Genomic DNA, 27,989 nt, shown 5'->3' on the forward strand with positions numbered 1-27,989 from the left:
TGCCGGGAGAGTGCCTGGGGAAGCGGCGAGGAAGGAGAGGGGAGGAGGAAGAGGAGGAGGAGGAGGAAGAGGAGGAGGGTGAGCGCTCGGGTCGGGCTCCTTAGCGGTGTATTGTGGGATGTGCGGCTACTGGGAGCCGAGCCTCCGCCGCCAGCCGCCTCCCGGGCAGCAGCAGCAGCAGCGGCGGCGGCAGCGGCAGCAGCTCCGGGCCCGGCAGCCGCGGCGGCGGCGCCCCCCCTTCCTGGCCCCCGGTCCGGCCGCCCCGGCCTCGGCTCCCTCGGGGGACACCATGTACTGGCTGGCGGCGCAGGGAGGCCGGCGCCCGGCGGGGATGTAAGCGCGGCTCGGGGAGGGAGAGGCCGCGGTCGGCAGCCGGGCGGCCCAAGCCCCCGGCCCCGGCCCTGGCCCGAGCGGGCGGGCGGGCGGCGGCGCCGCCAGGCCCTGCCGCCAGCCCCGCGCCAGAGCCGGGCCGAGCGAGCGGCGAGCGCCACGCCGGGCGGCCGGGCGGCCGGGCGGGCACCATGGGCCGGAGCCCGTGTCCTCCGGGCGTCCACGGGCCCCGCCAGCCCGCCCCGGGGACCCCCGGGAGCCCCTCGCTGCCGCCCCGAGACGGTGGCCGAGCGGGCGGGCGCGTAATTCTGCCGGAAGGGTTATTCTCTCGCTCCATTCTTGTTTTGGGGGGAGCCAGCGAGACAGCTCCTTTCGGGGCGCGCTGGCAAGGTGGGAGGGGGTGGGGGCCTGCCGATTGGATTCTTTCGCGTGTGTGTAGAAGCGGCCGCCGCCGCCGCCGCGGCGGAGACGACAACAACTTGCTGGTTTTCAGGTTGGGTTAACGGCATGGAGAACAGTCACCCCCCCCACCACCACCACCAGCAGCCCCCGCCGCAGCCCGGCCCTTCGGGCGAGAGGAGGAACCACCATTGGAGAAGTTACAAGTTGATGATTGACCCGGCTCTGAAAAAGGGGCATCATAAACTGTACCGCTACGATGGGCAGCATTTCAGCCTGGCGGTGAGTAGCCGGCGCGCCCCCCCCAGCCGTGCCCCCCGTCGTGTCCGGGGAGACGCGCCTAGCGGCCAGGGACCCCCCGCCCGACACCCCGGCCAACTGTCAGACGGGGCCCCAGCCCTGGAGTTTGACAAGTGCCTGGAGAAAGGGGTCTGTCTGCCCATGGGGAGGGGGACCAGCCCTCTCATCCCAGCCCCCCAATTTCTCCCCACAGATGTCCAGCAACCGCCCGGTGGAAATTGTCGAAGATCCCCGGGTCGTCGGGATCTGGACCAAAAACAAGGAGCTGGAGCTGTCGGTGCCCAAATTCAAGGTAAGACCTCTCCCCACTGCCCCGCCGTCCCTCCCCCACCTCCCCGAGTTCGAAAATAACGCCAGTCCTGACCGAGCCCAGCCGGATTCCCAGTTCCCGCCGTCCGGGGCCAGGGAAGTTTTGGCGGGGAGGGGTAGAGCGCTGGCGAGAGGTTGTCCCCTCTCAGCTACTGAAAACAAAATAACACTGGGTGAAACTGTAATCACGGCGCAGATACAGTGTCCTGCACGCCCCGCGGGGGGCTCCAGTCCGCCCGGGGGCTTGGCTCCGAGACCCTCCCCTCTCGCCAGTCCACTGAAGGACAACTTCTTAAGCCTGAGGGGTCGCCCCTGTCCCGGCAGCAGGAAGAGGAGGCCAGAAAGGGGGGTGGGGAAAGAGAAACTGTTTCTTTTTCCCCTTTCCTTCCGAACCCAGAGGACTTCCACGTTCCAAACGATTTAATCCTCCGCTTCCCGGGCCCGCCCGCGTGCATTTTTTTTTTTCCAAAAAAAAATTTTTTTTTTTTTTTTAGTTTTTTTACCGTTTATTGTTTTCAACGGACGGGCGAGTTGCGGGCGGGGTGGGGGGGATTGTTGTGTTTTCCCTTAGGTTTAAACGTGCTCCAAACTCCCTTCCCCCTCGGCCCCTGCCAGATCGATGAGTTCTACGTGGGCCCGGTGCCTCCGAAGCAGGTGACATTTGCCAAGCTGAATGATAACATCCGTGAAAACTTCCTGAGGGACATGTGCAAGAAGTATGGGGAGGTGGAGGAGGTGGAGATTTTGTACAACCCCAAGACCAAGAAGCACCTGGGCATCGCCAAGGTGGTCTTTGCCACGGTCAGGGGAGCCAAGGATGCCGTTCAGCACTTGCACAGCACTTCCGTCATGGGCAACATTATCCACGTGGAGCTGGACACCAAAGGTGAGCCCGGCAGGGGAGGAGCGTGGGGAGACCTGTCAGCCCGACCCTTTCCCTCCCCGCCCCTCCTGCAGCGTGGGGAGGACCCCCCTCACTCTTCCTTGGGATCCCCCCACAACCTTATTTATTTTCTTAGCCCCCTCCTGAGGGTAGAGTCGCGTGGAGCTAAATGTGTTGTCTGTTGCTAGGAGACAGGCTGTAATTTACCAAATGTGCCGGTCCTTGGCCACCGCACCCCTAGGGACCACCCGGAGGCTTCCCCACCGCTGACACCCCCGCGGGCCCCCTCTCTGAGCCCTGGTGGCCTGGGTTTAGACAGTCCCCAGTGTTGCCTGTGTTAGGGGAGGAGGCAGTTTGTTTACTTGTGGGGGACTGAGGGAGTGCCACTAGGATGCCTTTAAATACATCAAGAGAAGGTCTGAAAACTAAAAAGAGAGTCCTCTAAGGATCCAGGGTGTCCCCCCACCTCCCTTGCCGCCCCTTCCCCCCTGGAAGTGGCAGCCAATCTGGGGCCAGGAGTGTTGTTTCATTGATAAGGTTCTCCACAGAGCCGCCGGGGATGAGCAGAGCTGGGAAGAGCCAGGCGGGAGGCTCTGGGTGCTCAAGGGTTGACACTATGTCTTCCCTCCTCTCTCTTAAAGAGACCGCAACACCTCCCCTGCTCTGGAATCAGCTGGGTGATCTCTGGAGCTGGCTGGGGAGGCCATACCTCCCACCCTGTGGGTCTTCAGAGGCCCCTGCAGGACCAAGGGGCTTGCAGGACTCGAGGGCATTCCCCAGAGTGTGCCTGAGGCCTCTTTAGGGAAGCTCCCACCTATAAAAGAAGGTGCTGAGTGCTTTGAGGGCCAGCCAGCTTGTGGGGAGATGTCATTCGGTCCCTAGCCCACCAGGGTTCCCTGGGAAACCCTGCCTGGGAGGGCAAAAGTGCAGCTTCCAGGAATTTTGTGAGCATGGGGTTCAGGGACAACTTGGGACACACTAAACCCAAGGCAGGAAAATCAGAACTTTTCTTTTTTTGCGTTTAATGATTAAAATGTATTGACCGAGCTCTAAGCTGGTGCCGGGGGTGGTGGCGGTTATTCCACGCACACTTGCTGAGCCTGTGCCCGGTTCTGTTTCTCCTCTCAGGGCACAGCCCTCTTTTTCTGTCCAGTCCACAGTCCCTCCCACCCCTTTCCCTAGCTTCTCAGTCTCTGGGGGTTGCGGGGGCAGTGAGGACCTTGGGTGGCTGCAGCACGATTTCTCCCTGATAATTGAATTGAACGTGGCACCCCCTTCCCTATCATGTGCCCACATTTTAAGGAGCAGCCAGGTCTCAACAAAATTTCATTTCTGTAAAAAAAAAAAAAAAAAAAAAGAAAGAAAACACAAAAGTCCTCAGAGACTGCCAACTAAGTTTGTATTTCAAGAAAGAGACCAGTAAAATGTAGCTCCAGGAACGTGTCTTTTTTGCATATGTAAGCAGCTGCCTCTGAGGCTCTATAAATATCAATAACCCCTGGGCCCTGGTCTATAAAAGCCTCCTTCTGCTGAGGGGTGGAGGGTTCAAGTCCAAGGTAGTTCCCAGGCCACCCTGGGGCCCTCGGCCTGGTCAGGGCCTGTGGAGTTCACAGTAATGTGCTACTAGAGCGTGTTGCAAACTCTACTGCTCACCTGGCCCCAGATATTTAACAAACTCTGGCTTCTGTGTCACGGGCTTCCCCTCCTCTTACTGCAAGCCCCTGGGTATTTAGCAGAAAGGGGAAGACGTGGCTCTGTGGGTGCCATGGCCCAGGTAATGCAGGGGTGAGGAGGGCTTGGCGTCGCAGGTGGCACCTCTAGGTTTGGGTTTGGGGGAGTCTCAGCCCCAGGAGACATTAGCTTCTGGATCTCAGGATCAGAAAAATGGTGCAGCTCAGCAGCTTTGTTGGAGGTGGGGACCCTGAGTGCGGTGCAGAGGGGTGGGAACTCAGGGCCACACAGCCTCCCTAGGACTGGGGTCTCGGGCACAAGGGACCCACCAGGGTGCCACACAGGTTGGAATCCTTGTTGGGGCTGCCCCATCCTGGAACCTCACTGAGTTCCCCCTTTCCTGCCCATCTACAGGGGAAACCCGAATGCGGTTCTATGAACTGTTGGTCACTGGCCGATACACCCCCCAGACCCTCCCAGTGGGCGAGCTGGACGCTGTCTCTCCAATCGTGAATGAGACCCTGCAGGTGGGTTTATGGCCATCAGTCTGCCCCATTGCCAGCTCTCTGATGTGCCCCCCACCTCTGGAAAGCCTCACTAACTCTCTGATGGGACCCCCAGCCTACCCCTACCTCACTCTCTCCAGCTTTGGAGACCAAGGCCTAGGAGGGTGTGAAGCCTGGCCACGCCCCCCACAATTGGGAGCAGGGCCTAGAGCCCCATTTTTCCAAGCGCTCCTGCAGTGGGGCTCCATGGGATTGGTTCTGTTTCCTGCGGCTTTTCCCCTCCCCAGCACAGGCTGTGATTCCCACAGACCCAGAGCCTGCTGGGCCCGCTTTTCCACGTTGATGCCAAACATTGCTGTTTCCCGGGTCCTTAGTGTCTGGTGTCCTGGGCATGCCACTATCCCTAAACCCAGAAACCAGAGTTCATGCCCTGCCTTCCAGAGCAAGACTGACTCCTTCCAAACCACTGCCTTCCAGGACACAGAGACAACTCTCGCGTGGGGCGAGACTCATGCGAGCTCCTCCCTGGCATCAGGCTGACTAGCTGTCACTGGCCTGTTCATCACTTTATTTTTGTTTTATTTATTTTTTTGAGACAGAGTCTCGCTCTTTCCCCAGGCTGGAGTGCAGTGGTGCGATCTCGGCTCACTGCAACCTCCACCTCCTGGGCTCAAGTGATTCTCTTGCTTCAGCCTCCTGAGTAGCTGGGATTACAGGCACACGCCACCACACCTGGCTAATTTTTGTATTTTTGGTTAGTAGAGGTGGGGTTTCACCATGTTGGCCAGGCTGGTCTGGAACTCCTGACCTCAAGTGATCCACCCGCCTCGGCCTCCCAAAGTGCTGGGATTACAGGCATGAGCCACGATGCCTGGCCTCTGTTTATCACTTTAAATCCTAAAACATTGGGTGGCTAGGAGGACAAAGCCCTTGGCCATCCTCTCGTGCACAAGATTGTAGTTCTTGGTCATAATCCTGCCTGGAAGGTCTTCGATTTCTGACAGCCTGAGGCAAAAAGAAAATCCCAGCCTAAACCAAGATGTTACGGTCTTCTCTTTTCTCTGGCTCCTCTGGAATTAGGAAAAACCCTCAAGGTTCCCTGAACATATTTGGCTACCCCTAAGATTAGAGAAAAAGTTAGTACCATCCTGACACTCCTCCTCAATCTCCCCCACTTCCATTCCTTATGCAGCAGTTCTAGAGCAGTTTGGCTCTGAGCTTCCCAGCAGCCAGAGTGAGAAGAGAAAACAGCCCTGTTCCATTGCACGTTTTCCCCCAGTGGTCTCATATCTCTGTCTCTCCTTAGCTGTCGGATGCCCTGAAGCGCCTCAAGGATGGAGGCCTGTCTGCAGGCTGTGGCTCCGGCTCCTCCTCTGTCACCCCCAATAGTGGTGGGACACCCTTCTCCCAGGACACAGCTTACTCCAGCTGCCGCCTGGACACACCCAACTCCTATGGACAGGGCACCCCGCTCACACCACGCCTGGGCACCCCTTTCTCACAGGACTCCAGCTACTCCAGCCGCCAGCCCACACCCTCATACCTCTTCAGCCAGGACCCCGCAGTGACGTTCAAGGCCCGGCGCCACGAGAGCAAGTTCACGGACGCCTACAACCGCCGCCACGAACATCATTATGTACACAATTCTCCCGCGGTCGCTGCGGTGGTCGGGGCCACAGCCGCCTTCCGGGGTTCCTCGGACCTCCCGTTCGGAGCAGTAGGCGGCACTGGGGGCAGCAGCGGCCCCCCCTTCAAGGCTCAACCACAGGATTCAGCCACATTTGCCCACACTCCACCACCCACCCAAGCAACCCCTGCTCCTGGATTCAAGTCTGCTTTCTCTCCGTATCAGACCCCAGTGGCTCACTTCCCTCCACCCCCAGAAGAGCCCACCACCACAGCCGCCTTTGGGACCCGCAACAGTGGGGAGTTCCGGAGGGCACCAGCGCCCCCACCCCTGCCACCTGCTGAGCCTCTGGCCAAGGAGAAGCCAGGCACGCCACCTGGCCCACCGCCCCCTGACACCAACAGCATGGAGCTGGGCGGCCGGCCCACCTTTGGCTGGAGTCCTGAGCCCTGTGATAGCCCTGGCACGCCCACGCTGGAGTCGTCCCCTGCAGGGCCAGAGAAACCCCACGACAGCCTGGACTCGCGCATCGAGATGCTGCTGAAGGAGCAGCGCACCAAGCTGCTCTTTCTGCGGGAGCCAGACTCGGACACTGAGCTGCAGATGGAGGGCAGCCCCATCTCCTCCTCCTCCTCCCAGCTCTCCCCACTGGCCCCCTTTGGCACCAACTCCCAGCCAGGCTTCCGGGGCCCCACGCCCCCCTCCTCACGCCCCTCCAGCACCGGCCTGGAGGACATCAGCCCAACACCCCTGCCAGACTCCGACGAGGACGAGGAACTCGACCTGGGCCTTGGGCCTCGGCCTCCACCTGAGCCAGGCCCCCCGGACCCTGCTGGGCTTCTGGGCCAGACAGCTGAGGTGGCCTTGGACCTGGTTGGAGACAGAACCCCGACCTCAGAGAAGATGGATGAGGTACCACCGTGTCTGTCCATCTGTCTGGGACTGGTTTTGTCTATCTTGTATCTCCCTTTCCCCCTTCAAGCATTTAGCATGACTAGCTAAGATGCAGAAGCAGTGGAGCTAGGAAAGCCAATATAACAGGTGGAACTTAGAGAATAAAAAGGGGATGCAGAAAACACCAGGGGCTGTGATTGAGCAATTGGTTTGGCAATGAGCTCCCTAGCAGCCGTGGAGAGAAGGAAAGCATGGCCTAGTTAGTTCTGATACTTTCCTTGTTAGGTAAGAAGTCAGCTTTTCCTAGGGATAAATTCTGGCCTGAGCCTCTTTGGTAGGAGTTTGCTGAGAGTTCAGAGAGTATGAGCTGTGGGGATGGCTCTTGGTCCCCTTGTCTGTTGCGTGGCTTGGGAATGATCAGGGAGAGTCCTAGCCCTCAGGCAGAGGGGAGGAGAGAGATTGGCCAGAATACTGTGCTGGGCTAAGTGGGGTGAAGCCCCGGAGCACTGTCTCCTAGAGCCTGGTGCCCTCTGAAGAGGGGGAAACCATGGCAGACAGGGAGGGTGCTGAAGTTTCCCTTCTTCTCCCACTGGCTCCAGGGATGAAGGAGTTAAGAGCTAACTTGGGGTGGGGGTGGGGTGCCATGTAGCCAGAAACAGGCAAAGTTGACCATCCCCCACCCTCCTCAGGTCACGGGGTCTCGTTGCCTAAACCTCCAGCCTCAGGAAGTCCCGCCCAGGAGTTGGGGGTGAGGGTGCCACGTGCCAGGTTCCCCTGGGAAGGTGTTAGGTCATCTTCCTTGGCTCCACTCCTCCTCCTCGGTCCAGGCACCTGCCGGTGGGCATGGACACTCAGGGGCTTAGACAGAGCTGTGGGCGGAGGGGAGGAGGACTGCCCCCTTCTTGGGCCCTTTGATTAGGCGGGTCTGGCTGCATCAGGGAGGAACGAGAGGAACTTGGCTTGCCTGGGAGGGTGCTGCAGGTGGCTGGGGCTCCAGGGGGCCTCCAAGCAGTTCTGGGGAAGTGGTTTCTGGCATCAAGGGGTCCAGGCAGGGGGCGTTGACAGGTGTGCAGCTGTAGGGGGGCCGCCGGCCCTGGCACTCTTCTCCTCCGCTCCGTCTAGGCTGCGTGGGGTGAGGAGTGTTTACCATGCTGACCACGGTCCAGGGCAGAGAGGCCCGGAGTGGCTGGAGCGAAAGGCAGGCTGAGGCCCCGGGAGCGGGGGGTCTGGAACTGCCCGGCCGCCAGCGCAGGCAGCCGCCGAGTGCCGGGAAGCTCCGGGCCGGCCCGCGGGCGCCCCCTGCTGGCGCCGGGGAATAGCGCCTGGGCTTTCTGCGGCCGAGCGCAGTGCGGGGAGCTGGACCCCGTCCCAGTCTAGGTGGGGGAGCGGCGCAGGCGGGGCCAGCCGGGGGTGCAGGGGGGGTTTTCTTCTAAACAGTGGCTGGTCATTAAAAGTTCAGGTTCAAGTCCTTGAGTCCTGCCAAGTCACTTACTGGTTATGTGACCCTGGAAAAGGCACTTTTGCCTTCCTGAGTCTCAGTTTCGTCATCTGCCAAATGGGCCTGTAAGAGTCCCTGTAGCACAGGACCTTAGCTTAAGTGAGGTGCTGCACAGTATGCTCCAGGCACCGCCAGACCCGCTGGGCTCCCAGTGCTCAGCAAATTCCTGCCGCTTCTCACCCCGAGACTGCTGGGCGGAGGGAGAGGCAGGGCCGGCCAGGGCTGGAGCGCAGGATCTGCCTCCCTGTGATTGGCTGGCGGCGGCGGCCTGGGTTAACCCTCTGCGTGCCGCGGCGCGCTGCGCTCGGCTCTGTCCAGGACTGATCTGGGGAGTGCTCTCTGAGGATCCACCCGAGCCCGCCTGTCTCTTCTTGATGTGCATGGGGATCCTGAGAAGGAGAGTGTGTGCGTGCGCGTGTGCGTGCGTGCGTGTGTGTGTGTGTGTGTGCGTGTGTGTGTGCGCGCACAGAGGGGACCTGGTAAAGTCCAGAGCTTCCTGCCGCTGCCTTAGTTTGGGTAGTCTGCGTCCTCCTATCCTGCTACCTGCAGTTTTCCTCTGAGGCCTTCCTCACCTGTAGTCTGACCTCTGATCTTGCAACTTGCACGGACTCCACCTCCACCCCCACTCCCCCTCAGCCTTCAAAGGTCCCCCCACCCCAATTCCAGGCCCAATTCCTGTCCACTCAGCTCCCTAAAGCCCCACGCCCATCCTTGACACCTCCCACATTCATCCCTCACCACCGCCCTGGATCCCAGCTGCAGCCCCGCACTGGGCAGGTCCTGGGCTCCAGCCCTCCTTCTGACTGGCTGTGCCGCGGGGCCACGGCTGAGGCTCTGAGTGTGTTTACTAACTGTCAAATGGGTCGGAGCCCCCCGCCCTGTGAGGTTATCTTTCGGATAAAAAATGAGACAGCCGTCTGCAGCGCTTAGCCCCACGCGGGCCCATACTGATTGTGCAGTCACGAGACTAGGTGAAAAGAGTAATCAAGGAAAAATAAATAACAACACACTTCCTGTTTATGGGCCTTTGTGCTGCTAAACCCCCGCTCCAATGTCACCTTTCCTGCCTGGCCGTCTGCCGCAGAGTGAGGACAGCAGGCTGACTGAGAGCACAGGCTGCAGAACCACTTCCTGGTTCAAATGCAGGCTCCATCTCTTCTTGGCTGTGTGGCCTTGGGCAGGTTACTTAAATTCTCTGTGCCCCAGTTTCCTCGTGGGGCAAAAATGGAGTTGAAAATAGGACTATTCTGAGGATTAGCTGAGTTAATAAATATGGAGCGTTTAGAAAGGGCCCTGGCATATAACAGACACTATGGAAGTGGCAACTATTTTTGCACACAAGTTGCAACAGAATTTCTGAAATTGCAACAGTTTCATCCTCTGTGCCCCACCCCTCTCCCTGCCTTCTTTCTCTCCCTCACGTTTCCTATCTTCACCCTCATCATCCTTTGCCTCTTCCTGCTGGCTCCGCTCCACAAGAGTAAGATGTTTGCCTGCCTCTTCCCCTCTGTGTCCCCAGCACCTAGACCAGTGCATGGCACACAGGTACTGAGCAAATGTTTGTTGAATTGGAATGAATGAATGAATTCTAGTGGTAACTCCACGAGGCAGGGACTATGATGCCCATTTTGCAAATGAAGAAGCTGAGGCTTGGAGAGGCTGAATGGCTTGCACTGGGTCACACAGCTGGGAGTGCCACTGATCACTAGTCTTGCAGAGGGGACTCCGAGAGCCGCTTGGCCTTCCAGACTCACCTCAGTCTCTCCCTGCTCTCTCTGCAGGGCCAGCAGTCCTCAGGCGAGGACATGGAGATCTCGGATGACGAGATGCCCTCGGCCCCCATCACCAGCGCCGACTGCCCCAAGCCCATGGTGGTGACCCCAGGAGCGGCAGCCGTGGCAGCCCCTTCTGTGCTGGCCCCAACCCTGCCGCTGCCCCCGCCACCTGGCTTCCCCCCGCTGCCCCCACCACCACCACCACCCCCACCGCAGCCTGGCTTCCCCATGCCCCCACCGCTGCCCCCACCGCCGCCCCCACCCCCTCCAGCTCACCCTGCTGTGACAGTGCCCCCACCACCCTTGCCAGCGCCACCTGGAGTCCCGCCCCCACCCATCCTACCACCACTGCCCCCCTTTCCGCCGGGCCTGTTCCCGGTGATGCAGGTGGACATGAGCCATGTGCTGGGTGGCCAGTGGGGCGGCATGCCCATGTCCTTCCAGATGCAAACGCAGGTGCTCAGCCGGCTGATGACGGGCCAGGGCGCCTGCCCCTACCCGCCCTTCATGGCCGCTGCGGCCGCCGCTGCCTCAGCTGGGCTCCAGTTTGTCAACCTGCCGCCCTACCGGGGCCCCTTCTCCCTGAGCAACTCCGGCCCAGGCCGCGGGCAGCACTGGCCACCGCTGCCCAAGTTTGACCCGTCAGTGCCTCCACCGGGCTACATGCCACGCCAGGAGGACCCGCACAAAGCCACAGTGGATGGCGTCCTGCTGGTGGTCCTCAAAGAACTCAAGGCCATCATGAAGCGTGACCTGAACCGCAAGATGGTGGAAGTGGTGGCTTTCCGGGCCTTCGACGAGTGGTGGGACAAGAAGGAGCGGATGGCCAAGGTGGGTGGGTGGGTGCAGGGCTCCGCAGGGTGGCTGTGGAGGGGGCAGGACCCTAGCCGGGCACCTCCTCTTTCCCTGAGACTGTTAACTGGAAACGTTGCCGTGGACCCCAGTATGGGAGCTCCAGTTCATGTGGCCACTTTCAAAGTTCTGCAAACTGTGCTCTACTTCAGCAGCCACTAGATGCACGCGGCTCTTTGAATTTAAATTAGTGGCCAGGCATGGTGGCTTACACCTTTAATCCCAGCACTTTGGGAGGCTGAGGTGGGAGGATTGCTTGAGCCTAGGAGTTCAAGACCAGCCTGAGCAGTATAGTAAGAGCCCATCTCTAAAAATAAAAGTGTAAATTAACTTAAATTAATTAAAACAGAGTAAAATTAAAAACTCCTCCTTTGTACATGCCACATTTCAAGTGCTCAGGAGCCACAGGTGCCTAGTGGCCGTACACAGGATAGCTGGTGCAGACCGCCCCCACCATCGCAGACAGCTCACAGCGGTGACTCCCTTTGAACTTGACTCCCCTCACCTCCCCTCATGCCGCCTTTTACACAGAGCCCCGTCTTGGACCACTTTTTTCCTTTTTTTGTTTTTTTGAGACAGGGTCTCGCTGTATCGTCCACGCTGGAGTGTAGTGGCGCAATCATAGCTCACTGCACCGTCAACCTCCCTGTGCTCAAGGGATCCTCTCACCTCAGCCTCCAAGTAGCTGGGAGTACAGGCATGTACCACCACACCCAGCTAATTTTTGTGTTTTTCTATAAAAACAGAGTTTCACCACATTGCCCAGGCTGGTCTTGAACTCCTAGGCTCAAGTGATCCTCTGCCTTTTGGGCTGGGATTATATGCGTCAGCCACCGCTCCTGGCCTACTTACTATTTCCTTTTCTTTTTTTTTTTTTTTCTGGAGATGGAGTCACTCTGTCACCCTGGCTGGAGTGCAATGGCGTGATCTCAGCCCTCTGCAGCCTCCACCTCCTGAGTTCAAGCGATTCTTCTGCCTCAGTGTCCTGAGTAGCTGGGACTATAGGCACCCACCACCATGCCTGACTGACTTTTGTATTTTTAGTAGAGGTGGGGTTTCACCATGTTGGCCAGGCTGGTCTCGAACTCCTGACCTCAAGCGATCCACCTGCTTCAGCCTACCAAAGTGCTGGGATTACAGATGTGAGCCACCACGCCTGGTCTCTTTTTTCCTTTTTAACATACTATTTGCCTGTTTGCAATCTTACAGATAATCTAAAATTACTTCTTTTCTCCATAAGAGAGAACTTTTTCTTGAATACTTTAAATTCCCCTTAATCCCTCCCCTCCACCCCATTATCCCCTGCTCCCCTCCCTCGACCGTGGTTATGGTTTGAGTGTTCCCTGGAGCCTGCTTTGGGAAATGCTTGCTTTCTGCCGCAGAGGTAAGCAGCACCTGTCAGAGCCTGTTTGTCATCCGTTTAACTGGGCAGTAAAATTAGAATGACCGCCTGAAATTACTGATACACAGCTCTTTATGGTTCAGCCAAATTATACTGGCCCTACAGTAACAGCTAATAGCTATTCCATTCACAATTTGAACAGAAAGAGCCACCAGGCTTCATGTGCCCTGCATCTTGCAAAGCTCTTCATGTGGCTCGTTTTGTTAATTCTCACAGCATCCCTTTGAAGGCAGAGCATTTCAGAACCACAGGGGCAAACCCTTAGTGAGCAGTGAAATAAAGCCAGTAGGTCCTGTTTTTAATGCATGGGAAGCGAAGAGAAAATGGGATAGTGTAAATCTTACCTTGTGAAGGTGGTGTTGCACAGATGTGTCCCTATGGTGTAGTTTTTGGATTGTCTGCAAAGTGCAAAGGCCACTGTTGTAAGGAAGGCAGCTGCAGTAGTCCTATTTTACAGGGGAGGACATTGAGATGTACGAGGCAGAGCGATGCTCTAGAGAGCCTCGTGGGTAACGGCATAGTGTGGCCAGGTGTGTAGGGAATGAGGATGCAGTTACTTGTGGCTGTTTCTGCCGAGTGGAAGGCAGGTAGCCCGGGGAGGGCTCCCTGCAAGGGTTGGTGGTGCCAGAAGCGGTGACGGTCCCCTCCTGTCTCCACCCCAGGCCTCGCTGACCCCGGTGAAGTCGGGCGAGCACAAGGACGAGGACAGGCCGAAGCCCAAGGACCGCATCGCCTCGTGCCTGCTGGAGTCATGGGGCAAGGGCGAGGGCCTGGGCTACGAGGGCCTGGGGCTGGGGATTGGGCTGCGTGGCGCCATTCGCCTGCCCTCCTTCAAGGTCAAGAGGAAGGAGCCACCAGACACCACCTCATCTGGCGACCAGAAACGGCTGCGGCCCTCGACCTCTGTGGATGAGGAAGATGAAGGTTGGTGCTCTGGGTGCTGGAGTCCCCTTCTTCTGCATCCCCCCAGCCCAGCTTTGACTCCCTCCCTTCCTGCAGAGTCCGAGCGAGAGCGAGACCGGGACATGGCAGACACCCCCTGTGAGCTTGCCAAGCGGGACCCCAAGGGCGTAGGTGTGCGGCGGCGGCCAGCGCGGCCTCTGGAGCTGGACAGTGGTGGGGAGGAGGATGAGAAGGAGTCGTTGTCGGCGTCCTCGTCCTCATCAGCGTCATCATCCTCGGGGTCCTCAACCACCTCACCCTCGTCCTCGGCCTCTGACAAGGAGGAGGAACAGGAGAGCACCGAGGAGGAAGAGGAGGCGGAGGAGGAGGAGGAGGAAGTCCCCAGGAGCCAGCTCTCCTCCTCCTCAACCTCATCCACGTCAGATAAGGTGCCTAGCAGGCCAGGAAGCCTCAGGAGGCCGGGCCAGGTGACGAGGGCCAGACCCTTCGGCTCACCTGTCCCCACCCTTCCTTCTTCCCCAGGATGACGACGATGACAACAGTGATGACCGGGACGAGTCTGAGAACGATGACGAAGACACAGCTCTGTCAGAGGCGAGTGAGAAGGACGAAGGGGACTCAGATGAAGGTGAGCAGGGAGGCCGTGGCCACCTGGCCCTCCCAGGGCCCCTCTTTCCCCGGAGCAGAGCCTGAGTAACTGTCAGAAATACTTTTGAGCCAAAATGTTGTGCTTTTGAGACTTTACCTTGTTAAAACACACACACAGGGTGGCGTACGGTTCCATCTTCAGGGAGTGCCATGAACATAATGGCATGTCCATAGAGATAGAAAGCAGGTCTGTGGTCCTTAGGGCTGGGGAGCCCGGTGTTCAGGGGGGCTTGCTCAGCCTACGTGGCTTCCTTTTCAACTGATAAAAATACTTAGGGACCAGATCGAGGTGATGGTGGTGCAACATTACAAATGTACTAAATGCTGCTGGAATTACCACTTTATAACAAGCAGTTGGCCGGGTGCAGTGGCTTACACCTGTAATCCCAGCACTTTGAGAGGCCTAGGCGAGTGGATCACCTGAGGTCAGGAGTTCGAGACCAGCCCGGCCAACATGGTGAAACCCCATCTCTACTAAAAATACAAAAAATAGCCAGGCGTGGTGGTGGGCACCTGTAATCCCAGCTACCTGGGAGGCTGAGGCAGGAGAATTGCTTGAATCCAGGAGGCAGAGGTTGCAGTGAGCCGAGATCGTGCCACTGCACTCCAGCCTGGGCAACAAGAGCAAAACTCAAAAGAAAGAAAAAGACTCCTAGTGAACACTGCCCCACACACATATCTGAGGGCCATGTTCAGCCTGGGTGCCGCCAGTTTGAGGCCATTGGTGAGGGGTCTGGGTGGGGCTGGGGCACAGCGGGTCCTCAGGCAGCCCCTCGTCTGTGTCCCCCATCCAGAGGAGACAGTGAGCATTGTAACCTCCAAGGCTGAAGCCACGTCGTCCAGTGAGAGTTCCGAGTCTTCTGAGTTTGAGTCAAGCTCCGAGTCCTCGCCCTCATCCTCGGAGGATGAAGAGGAGGTGGTGGCCAGAGAAGAGGAGGAAGAAGAGGAGGAGGAGGAGGCGATGGTGGCCGAGGAAAGCATGGCTTCTGCAGGCCCCGAGGACTTTGAACAGGACCGGGAGGAAGCGGCTCTGGCCCCGGGGGCACCGGCAGTGGACTCGTTGGGCATGGAAGAGGAGGTGGACATCGAGACTGAGGCTGCGGCCCCTGAGGAGCGGCCCCCCATGCTGGACGAGCCCTCCTTGCCTGTGGGTGTTGAAGAGCCAGCCGACTCCAGGGAGCCCCCCGAGGAAGCAGGCCTGAGCCAGGAAGGGGCCATGTTGCTGTCTCCAGAGCCCCCTGCCAGGGAGGTGGAGGCCCGACCCCCATTGTCCCCTGAGCGAGCTCCAGGTAACACTTGCAGCCCCCTGGGAGGGTGGTGGGAGGGAGGCAGGAAGTCCTCACTGTCAGAATCAGCCAGGGCTTCCTGGGGTAGATCGCTGACCGTCCCCAGCCTCAGTTTCCCCTGTAAAACGAGATCAGCCGGTTGTGCCTCCCTCGAGCGAGATGGGGTGTTGGGTGCCAGCACTGAGCCTGGCACTGCATGGATCAACCCAAAGGGGAACCACTGCTATTTTTCAGTCCTCACTGCCAGCGTTTCCCTGGTGGCTTTGTCCTTGGACCATCAGTCCCATGAGATGCTTCCCAAAAGGAGGATGGGTGTCCCTGGTCACTTTAGCGACAAGCCGGTGGGGTAGGCCCTGGGGTGCTGGGCCAGGTGAGGGCTGTGGGCATTGCCCACTCGGGCATTGTGATGACGCTGCACAGAGCATATGAGAGGCTCTAACTGCATGGCCAGTAGAACTTTCCACAGTGATGGCAGCGTTCTCGGGCTGTGCTGTCCAGCACTGTAGCCTTCAGACACAACGTTGCTACCAAACTCTTGAAACATGGCCAGTGGCACAGTGGAACTGAATTTATAATAGCGTTCAATTTATTTTGGCTTACATAGCTGCATGTGGTTAGCACCTACCACTTTTTTTTTTTTTTTTTGAGACATAGTCTCGCTTTGTCGCCCAGGCTGGAGTGCAGTGGCGTGATCTCAGCTCACTGCAAGCTCCGCTTCCCAGGTTCACGCCATTCTCCTGCCTCAGCCTCCCAAGTAGCTGGGACTACAGGCGCCCGCCACCACGCATGGCTAATTTTTTGTATTTTTAGTAGAGATGGGGTTTCACCGTGTTAGCCAGGATGGTCTCGATCTCCTGACCTTGTGATCCACCCGCCTCGGCCTCCCAAAATGCTGGGATTACCGGCGTGAGCCACCACGCCCAGCCTAGCCCCTACCTTTAATAAGTCCCTCAGGAAAGGATTACAGCTGCCCCTGTACATTGAACACATGGCTAGGGCCCACTGACATACAGTTTTCAACCAAACATGGACGGAAAAGACTGGTGGGATGAGAAACCCACGTATATGGAGGGCAACCGCCTATACATGGGTTCTGCAAGGCAGACTACAAGCTTTGAGTATGTGCAGATTTTGGTATACCAGGGAGTGCTGGAACCAATTCCCTGTGTGTATTGAGGGACGACTGTGTTTTGTTTAATGTAATGTGTTTTGTTTTGTTTATTCCACCATTAACCACAGTCTTTGAACATTGACTCAATATTAAGCCTCTGTTGTGTCCCTGCTATTATTTTAGGCAGTAGCAATGCAACAGTGGACCAAACAGACAAAAATATCTGCCCCCACGGAGCAGGGGAACAGATGACAACAGATCAATTAGAAAATGAAAAACAGGTGGCAGGGTCCTGTAATCCCAGCTACTTGGGAGGCTGAGGCAGGAGAACTGCTTGAACCTGGGTGGCAGAGGTTGCAGTGAGCCGAGATCGTGCCACACTGCACTCCAGCCTGGGCGATAGAGTGAGACTGTCTTAAAAAAAAAAAAAAAAAAGAAAAAGAAATGTGCCAGGCGCGGTGGCTCACACCTGTAATCCCAGCACTGTGGGAGGCCGAGGTAGGCAGATCAACTGAGGTCAGGAGTTTGAGACCAGCCAGGCCAGCATGACGAAACCCCATATCTACTAAAAGTACAAAAAATTAACAGGGCGTGGTGGCACATGCCTGTAATCCCAGCGGCTCGGGAGGCTGAGGAAGGAGAATTGCTTGAATCTGGGAGGCGGAGGTTGCAGTGAGCCGAGATTGTGCCATTGCCCTCCAGCCTGGGTGACAGAGTGAGACTGTCTCAAAAAAAAAGTAAATAAATAAAATAATATAAAAATAGAAAATAAAAAAATGTATTCTATGGTCGGGCATGGTGGCTCACATCTGTAATTCCAGCACTTTGGGAGGCCAAGGCTGGTGGATCACTCGAGGCCAGGAGTTCAAGACCAGCCTAGGCAACATAGAGCCCGTCTCTACAAAACATTTAAAGATTAGCTGGGCGTGGTGGCACATTCCTGTAGTCCCAGCTACTCAGGAGCCTTAGGCAGGAGGATCCCTTGAGTCCTGGCGGTCTAGGCTGCAGTGACCGTGATCATGCCACTGCATTCCACCCGTCTCAAAAATAAAAAAATAAATAAATTTGTGAAAAAATTAAGAAGTGTATCCTGTGACTGTGGAGATAAGTGCCAGGAAAAAATCCTTGAAGCCTCTGACAGGTCCTGCAGAAAAGAGACTTGTTGAATTTTATTTAGTCATAGAGCAGATTTTCTTGGGCCACAAGGACATTGTTCTGAAGACGTAGTGTGAAAGGCTGGAATATATGTCTCCTGCATCTGTGATTTAGCCTAGCAACTTTGATAAAGCACATACCGTTGGGCGCTGAGGAGTCCTTGAGGGGTTTAGCTGGAGAAGGACAGGTCTGTGCTCAGACTCGGGGCTGTGAGCCTGCCAGGTATGGAGCACAAAATAAGGCACTGAGAGACGTTTGGATTGAATAGTAAACGTCTCGTGTTCGCTCACCTCTCTGCAGAACATGACCTGGAAGTGGAACCGGAGCCCCCTACGATGCTCCCCTTGCCCCTGCAACCACCATTGCCGCCCCCACGACCACCCCGGCCACCCAGCCCACCGCCGGAGCCTGAGACCACAGACGCCTCACACCCATCTGTCCCTCCGGAGCCCCCTGCCGAGGACCACCCCCCGCATACTCCAGGCCTCTGTGGCAGCCTGGCCAAGTCGCAGAGCACAGAGACGGTGCCAGCCACACCAGGCGGGGAGCCCCCGCTATCAGGGGGCAGCAGTGGCCTGTCCCTGAGCTCTCCGCAAGTGCCCGGCAGCCCCTTCTCCTACCCAGCCCCGTCCCCTAGCTTGAGCAGTGGGGGCCTACCTCGGACACCTGGTCGGGACTTCAGCTTCACACCCACCTTCTCCGAGCCCAGCGGGCCCTTGCTCCTGCCCGTCTGCCCGCTCCCTGCCGGCCGACGCGATGAACGCTCCGGGCCCCTGGCCTCCCCGGTGCTCCTGGAGACAGGCCTGCCCCTCCCTCTGCCCCTTCCCCTGCCCTTGCCCTTGGCACTGCCCGCCGTCTTGCGGGCCCAGGCTCGTGCCCCCACCCCGCTGCCGCCCCTGCTGCCCGCCCCCCTGGCCCCTTGCCCACCCCCAATGAAGAGGAAGCCGGGCCGGCCCCGGCGATCCCCACCATCTATGCTCTCTTTGGATGGGCCCTTGGTCCGGCCACCAGCAGGGGCCGCCCTTGGAAGGGAACTCCTGCTCCTGCCGGGCCAGCCACAGACCCCCGTCTTCCCCAGCACCCATGACCCCCGGACGGTGACCCTGGACTTCCGGAACGCGGGGATCCCAGCCCCTCCACCACCCCTTCCCCCCCAGCCACCCCCACCCCCACCTCCCCCACCTGTAGAGCCCACCAAGCTGCCCTTTAAGGAGCTAGACAACCAGTGGCCCTCCGAGGCCATCCCTCCGGGCCCCCGCGGGCGCGATGAGGTCACTGAGGAGTACATGGAGTTGGCCAAGAGCCGGGGGCCGTGGCGCCGGCCACCTAAGAAGCGCCATGAGGACCTGGTGCCACCTGCAGGCTCGCCCGAACTCTCGCCACCACAGCCCCTCTTCCGGCCCCGCTCGGAGTTTGAGGAGATGACCATCCTGTATGACATCTGGAATGGTGGCATCGACGAGGAGGACATCCGCTTCCTGTGTGTCACCTACGAGCGACTGCTACAGCAGGACAATGGCATGGACTGGCTTAACGACACGCTCTGGGTCTACCATCCCTATATCCTGCCGGCATGGGGGGGCTCTGCACCTTCTGGGATGCAGGAAGTCCCCACTCACCTCTCTGGGCCCCACCTCCCAGTCTGTAGCAGCCCACGGTGCCCATGAAGGTGACAGCATGCACCACCGTTACTTCCCAGCACCATGCCAGGCTCCCGAGTGAATCATTGGCACGTTTTAAGGACTCCCTCTGCGCCAGGCCCATCTCACCCCCAGAGTTAGCAGGTCTCGGGGTCACATGTAACAGCAGTGCCGTGCAGTTTAACAGCACACAAGGGCTGAGGGCCTCCTTGTCCTGTCCCCGTCATAACCTCAGGTAATCCCAGTAGCCTGGTGAGATAGGGGCTATGATTACCATTTTACATATGAAGAAGCTAAGGCTCAGAGAGGTTCAGTGACCTGTCCAAAGACACAGCTACAGGTGGCAGAGTTGAGATTTGAACCCAGGCAAACCTGGCTCTAGAGTCCAGGCTCTTCACCAGGCTTTCATGAGGCTTGGCCGTTCGCATAGGCCTGTGAGGCTAGACCTCTCATTATCCGTGTTGTATTAGACTGATTTATGAGCACTCAGTTTGTGTCAAGAGCTCTGCTCAGTGCTGGGCACCATGGCTCATGGCTGTAATCCCAGCACTATGGGAGGCTGAGGCGGACGGATCACTTGAGGCCAGAAGTTTGAGACCAGCCTGGTCAACATGGCAAAACCCCATCTCTACTAAAAATACAAAAATTAGCTGGGTGTGGTAGCACGTGCCTGTAATTCCAGCTACTCTGGAGGCTGAGGCAGGAGAATTGCTTGAACTCGGGAGGCACAGGTTGCAGTGAGCCAAGATTGCACCACTGCACTCCAGCCTGGGTGACAGAGCAAGACTCCGTCTCAAAAAAAATCGAAACTCTGCTAAGGACCATAAGCATATTTCATCACTTGCAGAGAGGCATCACTGTCAACCCAATTTACAGATGGGAAACTGAACAGAAAGTTGTTAACACACCCAGCACTTTGGGAGGCCGAGGTGGACGGATCACTTGATCTCTGGAGGTCGAGTCCAGCCTGGGAGACATAGCAAAACCCCATCTCTACCAAAAAATCCAGAAATTAGCTGGGTGTGGTGGTGCAAGCCTGTAGCCCCAGCTGCTCAGAAGGCTGAGGCTGCAGTAAGCTGAGATTGCACCATTGCACTCGAGCCTGGGCAACAGGAGACCCTGTCTCAAAAAAAAAAAAAAAAAAAAAAATACACCTAGAGCCACGCAACTAGGTATTCACCGTCAGCGGGGTTGGTCAGCGGACAGCCACGTGGAGGTGGCATGGGAGTGGGCAGTAGAACTGGACATCGCTGTCCCGGGAGGGTGGTCTGAGGGTGGGCAGGACCAGTCTATGAAGGGACCAGGAGGGGCTCTCTGAGAATGTCCATGTGGCCCTTGACCCACACCCACCCACCAGCCTCTCTTCAGCTAAGAAAAAGAAACGGGACGATGGCATCCGCGAGCACGTGACGGGCTGTGCCCGCAGCGAGGGCTTCTACACCATCGACAAGAAGGACAAGCTCAGATACCTCAACAGCAGCCGTGCCAGCACTGATGAGCCCCCCGCAGACACCCAGGTACTGCCAGGGCTCCTGGACACATCAGAGCCTGCTGGGTTGGGCCACGGGGATCCAGGGCACTCGTGGAGGGGTGCCAGGCAGAGGGAAGAGTTGTGAGGCCAGAGGGTGGCACACAGAGGCTGCAAGTGGAAGGGGAGAGGTGGGTGGGCAGGGCCTAGGAGAAGGAGGGAATTGCCTTAGTCCCATGGGCCCTGGAGCACCTCCCAGTTGTTTAATCAGGGATGTGACGGAGCTGTATTTCCACAAGTTCATTCATTTTTTGTTTGTTTTTTGCTTGGGTTTTTTTTTGGGGGGGGGACAAAGCCTTGCTCTGTCTTATAGGCTGAAGTGCAGTGGCACAGTCTCAGCTCACTGCAACCTCTGCCTCCTGGGTTCAAATGATTCTCCTGCCTCAGCCTCCTGAGTAGCTGGGATTACAGGTCCCCACCACGCCCGAGTAATTTTTTGTATTTTTAGTGGAGATGGGATTTCACCAAGTTGGCCAGGTTGGTGTCGAACTCCTAACCTCAAGTAATTCGCCTGCCTTGGTCTCCCAAACTGCTGGGATTATAAGCATGAGCCACATCGCACGGCCTCATTCATTCTTTTTTTAATCCAGTAAATATCTGTTGAGTACATGCTGTGTACCGGGTACTGTTCTGGGTCTATAGCAGTGAACAAAACCAAATCCTTTTCCTCATGGAATTTAATTATTTATTTTTATTTTTAAATTAAAAAAAAATTGAGACGGGGCCTCACTCTGTTGCCCAAGCTGATCTGGAACTCCTGGGCTCAAGCAATCCTCCCGCCTCAGCCTCCCAAAGTGCTGGGATTATAGGTGTGAGCCACGGTACCCGGCTGGAATTTATATTTTAATGGGCACTTGTGGGAAATAATCAAGTGAAGAAAGAAACACGTAATTCCAGGCAGGGAAAACGTGATGGAGAAAACAGGAGAGGGGTTAGGGATTACCAAGTCAAAGGGGAGTCAGAGATGGTCAGACCCAAGCGAAGTGTGGGAAGGCACCATGCGGATGCCAGAGAGACCACAGAGAAGTGAAAAAGCGACTTCCATAAAAAGTTAAAACCAGAGAGGGGCTCACTGACCCCAGCAGGCCTCCCTAGGACAGCAGCAGTGCAAAGGCCCTGAGGCAGCGGGGAGCTCCATGGTGTGAGGAAGGGAAGGGAGAGGCCACTTGTGGGAGAGACAGCACAGGCCACCAGGGTCGGGGGTACTGTGGTGGTAAGTGACCTGTCTCCTGGGGTGACAGGCAGCAGAGGGAGGTTGTGAGAGGAGCTGGGGTGGTGTGGAGCTGGTGCAGGGGTCCTGAGGGCAAACTGTGTTCGGGTTGCTGCAGTTTCCAGACCGGACGTGCCGGACTTAGCTGGGCCGTGAGGAGCCATTAGCTGTGGAAGAATATGAGGAAGTGGGATGGACAGGACCAGGGCTGGCCTGGGTACAGGAGACAGGGATGGGCGGGGGGTGACAGCCCAGGGTGTGGCTGGGGTCGGGGGTGCTGGGAAGCTGGACACCAGTCCTGAGATGGGGAGGCTAATATGCTATCACCATGAGGCAGCTTGAGTTCTGCAGGTTCTGAAAACACCCAGGCAGAGAGGTCTTGGTGGGCATGTGGGTATGGCGGAGCTTAGGATGGGGATCTCCAGCCCGGGGACCTAAGTGTAGGTATCGCCAGGAGAGAAGTGGTGACTGAAGGTCACAGCAGGGTGACCTCACCTGGGAGGGCACTTGGGGCAGAGGCCTGGGATGCTCCAAAGGTTAATGGCTGGGGCAGAGGCCCAGGGAGGCCAAGAGCAGGACGTGACACAAGGGTTTCAGAAGGATCCCCGATTTCGAACGCTTGGGGGGTCAGAGGGGTCTGGGTGAGAGCCGAGGAGAGGGTCAGGGTAGACAAAACTTTCAGCTGAAATGGGGAAAAGACAGCGCCAGGCAAGAGTGAGTCTCGTCGTTTTGAAAATAGAAGGAGCTTGAACACGCTCAGATACTGATGGGATAGAGGAGGCAGGGAAGTGGTGACAATTAGGGACAGAGAGGTGTGGAGAAGCCCAGAGCAAGGAGCCCAGGACACTGGGGATGACAGAGATCCAGAGCCTAGGGTGGGACCGCCGAGGACACGGCCAGCCCCGCTGAGCCCCGCACACCGTCCACTGCAGGGCATGAGCATCCCAGCACAACCCCACGCCTCCACCCGGGCAGGCTCAGAGCGGCGTTCGGAGCAGCGCCGCCTGCTGTCCTCCTTCACTGGCAGCTGTGACAGCGACCTGCTCAAGTTCAACCAGCTCAAGGTGAGGCCGGGCTTCACCCAGATCGCCGGGGTGGTGGCAGGACCTGAGACCGGGGCTCACCTCTCCCCTCTTCCCTCCCGCAGTTCCGGAAGAAAAAGCTCAAGTTCTGCAAGAGCCACATTCACGACTGGGGCTTGTTCGCCATGGAGCCCATCGCGGCTGACGAGATGGTCATCGAGTACGTAGGCCAGAATATCCGTCAGGTAGGCACTGCCCGGCAGGATGGGCACGGGGCCGGGCATGGGGCCGGCCCAGCCCGACTGATGCCCTTTTGTGGCCAGGTGATCGCAGACATGCGGGAGAAGCGTTATGAGGACGAGGGCATCGGGAGCAGCTACATGTTCCGGGTGGACCACGACACCATCATCGACGCCACCAAGTGCGGCAACTTCGCGCGCTTCATCAACCACAGCTGCAACGTGAGTGCCCAGCAGGGGGCGGCCCCTGCCCTTGCCCCTGGCCCTGCTTCTGTGCCAGGAGGGCCTGGAAGCCCTGGCACGGGAATCAGCTCGGCCTCCTTCCCAAGCTCAGGTCGGCCAAGAGTTATAGGGAGAGGAAGACATGTGAGGTCTTTTACCAGGAGCTCTATTCCTCTGAGCTTCAGTTTCTCATCTGTCAGATGGGCTTTAGTGAAACTTCTGTGGCATGTAGAGGACTCAGAAGTGGTGGGTTCAGTTCATTGGTAATTACGGAGTTATTTCTCTGCGTTGGCCTTTTCTCCGTGCTTTCATTGGTCAGGCTCAGTCCTGCTCGGGCCGAGCTGTCCACTAGAACTTTCTGCAAGGGGGAGGTGCACTGCGTGCATCTGTGCTGTGGGTTAGCCACATGTGTGGTGTTGAGCACTGGAAATGTGCCCAGTGCATCTGGGGACCTGAGTCTTAAATTTTATTTCATTTTGATGAATTTAAACTGAATTAGCTTGTGATGACTGTATTGGGTGGTGCAGGCGTAGAGGGGAGGAACACTGATAACAGGGATTTGAGTGCTGAAGAATGAACACAGGAAGCTCTGAGCAGGAGGCAGGCATGTTCCGGGGTGGATGCCCCTGACTGTGGGTTCAAGTCTTGGTATTGCAGCTTAGTGAGTTACTTCATGTCTCTGTGCCTCAGTTTCCTTGTCTGTAAAACAGAGAATAACAGTCTCTCCTTGTAGGTTGTTGGGAGGGCCACATAGGTGGGTCACTGCACATGGGCCCTTTGAGTGCTGGCCAGGCCAGTCCTCAGCGCCTGCTGGCTCTCTTCGTTGTGACTTGATCCTTGCCTGGGCTGTGGGGACTTTCCTGTGAATATCCGGGGAGATCTGAGGGGTGAGAGAGAATTGCCCAGGGGAAGCGGTGCTGGGGCAAGGGGAACTGCGTGTTCAAAGGCCCTGGGGCAGTGGGGAGAACACCTGTTCGAGAGATAGCAAGGGAGGCAGTGGGCATGGGGTAGGGTAAGAGCGGGGTGGGCAGGGCTGAGGGTGGCCAAGCTGAGGAACTAAGTTTCTCTGAGAGCCACGGTCGCTGGAAGGTTGGAGCCATCGGGCAACAGGTTCTGCTATCCCTTTGGAAACGTTTCCCTGGCTGCTGGGGCAGGAGTGGATTTTTTCAGGGGTGAGAGTGGCCGAGGGGGCTGTAGCAGGCGGGTGAGCAGTGATGGGGGCCTGAGCGTGGCTGGTGGCCCCAGAAGTGGATAGCAGTAGACACAACCAAGAGGCCCTTCTGGGACTGAACTCACCGGCCCTGGTTGGGGCCAGATCTGGACTGAAGGAGGCAGGGAGGCAGATGCTCTGGGGCCTGGGTGCGTGGTGCAGCAGCTGCCCAGAGCAGGAGCAGATCATGCTTTAGGTGTGAGCTAAGTCAAAGACGGTCCCAGGGCTGCCACTGGCAGACAGCAGGTAGTTGCATTTATGGGCTTGGAGGCCTTTACCTTTTCTGTAAAGGGCCAGATAATAAATATTTTTGGCTTGGTGGCTCAGAGGATCTCTATGGCAACTACTGAATTTGGCTATTGTAACAAAAGTAGCCCCAAATTATATGCAAATGAATGGGAGAATGGATATGGCTATGTGCCAGTAAAACTTTGTTTACAAAAACAGGCAGCTAGGGGCTATAGTTTGCTGACCCTTTTTCTAGAGCTCAGAAGTGAGACCTGAGCTAAAAATAGACATACATTTGGGAGGCACTTGTACTATGAATGGATATGAAAGGCCTGGGAAATAATTTTTATCATTATTATTTAATATCAGAGGCAAGGGGTCACCCCTGGGGGTGGGGGGAGCCAAGGTCCAGAGCAGAGCAGTGGGCTGGGGGTCACGTGGCAATGTCAGGCCTTAAGCACAGGCCTGGTTGGGTTTGAGGGGTCTGCAGTGGTGTGGGACCCCGGGGGGCCGGGGGCTCACTCTCCCCCGCACCTTGCCTGCAGCCCAACTGCTATGCCAAGGTGATCACGGTGGAGTCACAGAAGAAGATAGTCATCTACTCGAAGCAGCACATCAACGTCAATGAGGAGATTACCTATGACTACAAGTTCCCCATCGAGGACGTCAAGATCCCCTGCCTCTGTGGCTCCGAGAACTGCCGGGGGACCCTCAACTAGGCCCCGGCACCAGACTCAAAGGATGTCAGCTGTAGCCCTGGGACTCCCGAGCGTGGAGCCCCTGGCCCCGGGGCTCGGCCCCCCGCGCCCGCCCCCATTTCAGGTGCTGTCCTCTACCCAGCGGCCATTCAGGGCCTGGCGCCCCACACTACCCCCTGGAGCCCCTGGCTCCAGCCCCTCCGCGGGAAAGGGCTTCTCTGTCGTTCAGCCCATGTCGCTCTCATTTTTACAAACGCCCCTTTCAGGATTTCTGTTTAACTCCAGCATCAGCTTCTCTCTCTCCGTCTCTCCTCCCCTCTCTCTCTTCTCTGTCTCTTCTCTCTCCCACCGTCACCCTCGGCCTCTTCCTGTGAATGCTGCTACATTGTTTTGTCTTCTCTATTTTTTTCCTCGTTGTGAGAAAAGACATTTAACCGTTGAAATGTGAAGGTGGAATCAGAGAGGGGCCCCGCGGGGGTCTGCAGAGGCCTCAGTGTGGCTGTGCGTGGCCTGTGTCCTGGAAGCCACCCGGGCCTGGACGCAGGGCCGGGTGCTGTGGGAAGGATGGAGGCCCCCACGGCCTTGACCTCAGAACACTACGCCCCGAAAGCCCCCTTCACTGCCCGTGGGCACAGTGAGGAGACCCCACACCTTTCCCCACCCGAGCCCCAGCCTGTTCTTTCCCCAGAGGCCTGGGGCACCACTGACCCGGTAGACCCTGGTGGAGCTAAGCTGTGCCAGGCAGGGGTCTCCGCTCTGGGCTTTCCCTGCCACCTCACACCCCAGCACCCCCTAAACCTTAGGTTCAATGTTTACTTTCTCATTCGGATGCCAGCAACGAGGGAGCCTCTCGGGGGCCCCAGTGCAGGTGAGGGGCGCTGAGAACGCGGGCGGCCACTCTCTTCTGCTCTTGCCTTCACCCTGGGTGGGAGGGGGCTCCCAAGGGCAGGCGGGTCCCCTAGTCCCGCCATTACGGGTTGTCAGACCGTCTGCGTGTGGCATTTTTTGGCTTATAAGCTTCACCCACTCACCCCCAACCCACACCCCACATCCCCCTGCCGGCAGCCCCTCACCCCAAGAAGGCCAGAGCATATTTATTTTCGGAGGGAGCAGATTACTTCTCCCAGAAAAAGGAAAATCTTGGAAAAGATTTTAAAACTCAGATCTAAGTCTTTGACAGTTGTTTTTTTTTTCTCTTTTGACCCCCTTCCCATCCTCTTCAGAATTTATTCCCGTGGCTTTTTTTTTTTCTTGTGCGTGTATAAAATCAAAACGAAGGGGAAAAAGGTTTTTGAAGTTCAGAACCAACTCTGTATATAGAGGCTGCCGCAAAGGACTTTCTCTTGGGAACATTGTTTCTTGTAGAAACATGCGGGAAGACGTTTTTTGCTCATTTCTTTGTACTTCCAAAAAAAAAAAAAAAGACAAAAGCAAGTCCCCCCCGTACCCCAGAAAGCAGAGGAGGCGTGTAAATAATTTCTGGAAAGTGACTGTTGTGACCCGGAGTCCTCATCAAGATGAGTGCGCTCCATGAGGGAGCTGCTCCCACCCTGCGGACGCAGGCGGCCGGAGCCTCTGGTATCTCAGCTTGTGTCAAGCTTGTTATCATGTAAATTCTGTACAAAGAATTGTTATTTTTCTCTTTTTTGTCGTTGGTGGTTTTGTTGTGTGTTGTTTTTTTTTTTTTTTTGATTCCTTTCCCCCAGGCCCTCTCTATTTGAGACTGTGCCCACCGGTTTCAAGATCAAGGAAATTGGTGGCAACAAGACACAGATGGGGTACCTGGGCACAGCGGCGAACTTCTCTTCCGTTTGCGGTTTTCTGCGTAATTGTGCAACTGAGGAAATAATTTATTTTTCACATGAGGAAATGCGTAGCTTGTAGAGACGGCTGATTCAAGTTACATGTACAGCCTCCAAGGGGCTGTCTCCATTCTGTCCCCTTCCCATAAAAGAAGTGGGGAAATTTGAGAAGACCAGGGAAGGGACCCTTGCCTCTCCCCTCCCCCTGGCCTCACCTTGCCCCCAGCCATCGTGCCCAGTGTTAACCTCGGCTGGCCTTCACTAAGGGGACTAGACCTCCCTCTCCCCAGGAGCCCCAGCCCCAGAGTGGTTTGCAATAATCAAGATATGTGTTGAGTCATTTTTCTTTCAACTCCCTGATTTTTCATTGAACAAATCTCTGCTTTTTAAGAGTTGGGGGTTTCTGCTATTTTTTGTTTTCTCTCTCTCCCCGTGCAAAGAAGAGAACCAATAAGTTTTAGGGATGTTTGTGCGTGTAGACTCCATCATCCATAAGTAACTTGTTTTGAAGAGAAGTGTTTCCGTTGTGAGTGTGTCTTGATGTAAATATTTGTTCATATTTTTGTGAATTCAATACTATGTACCATTGTATTATAGTAACTTTTATAAAGCAAACCATAAATATACTGACTTTTCTTACA

At 56.9% G+C, this 27,989-nt stretch overlaps 1 protein-coding gene across 3 annotated transcripts; it reads left to right on the top strand.

The window, feature by feature from the left end:
- Positions 1–12: 12 nt before the first annotated feature.
- Positions 13–27,989, top strand: SETD1B (SET domain containing 1B, histone lysine methyltransferase). Of its 3 annotated transcripts, none has more exons than XM_054443935.2 (17): positions 13–78; positions 824–1,011; positions 1,223–1,321; positions 1,954–2,224; positions 4,307–4,419; positions 5,705–6,937; positions 10,199–11,023; positions 13,109–13,370; positions 13,446–13,777; positions 13,872–13,977; positions 14,792–15,286; positions 17,850–19,109; positions 20,540–20,706; positions 22,860–22,991; positions 23,075–23,194; positions 23,273–23,410; positions 25,394–27,989. In XM_054443935.2, exons 2-17 carry the CDS (start codon positions 838–840, stop codon positions 25,565–25,567), a joined length of 5,901 nt encoding a protein of 1,966 aa, XP_054299910.1. In that variant the 5' UTR covers positions 13–78; positions 824–837; the 3' UTR covers positions 25,568–27,989. The 3 variants fall into 3 exon arrangements, with proteins under 3 accessions (XP_054299910.1, XP_054299908.1, XP_063503204.1); XM_054443933.2 differs by lacking the exon at positions 13–78 and adding an exon at positions 108–333; XM_063647134.1 differs by lacking the exon at positions 13–78 and adding an exon at positions 134–333 and having other exon boundaries at positions 10,208–11,023.

Source organism: Pongo pygmaeus, chromosome 10 (genome assembly GCF_028885625.2).
Source record: "Pongo pygmaeus isolate AG05252 chromosome 10, NHGRI_mPonPyg2-v2.0_pri, whole genome shotgun sequence".
Classification (NCBI taxonomy): Eukaryota; Metazoa; Chordata; class Mammalia; order Primates; family Hominidae; genus Pongo; species Pongo pygmaeus.

Bases quoted from the DNA above. Each gene is read 5' to 3' on its own strand.
- SETD1B (XM_054443935.2), top strand. From the start codon at position 838: ATGGAGAACAGTCACCCCCCCCACCACCACCACCAGCAGCCCCCGCCG. The intron at 11,024-13,108 runs GTGGGTGGGTGG...TCTCCACCCCAG, and splicing joins AGAAGGAGCGGATGGCCAAG to GCCTCGCTGACCCCGGTGAA. The intron at 13,778-13,871 runs GTGCCTAGCAGG...CTTCTTCCCCAG, and splicing joins CCTCATCCACGTCAGATAAG to GATGACGACGATGACAACAG.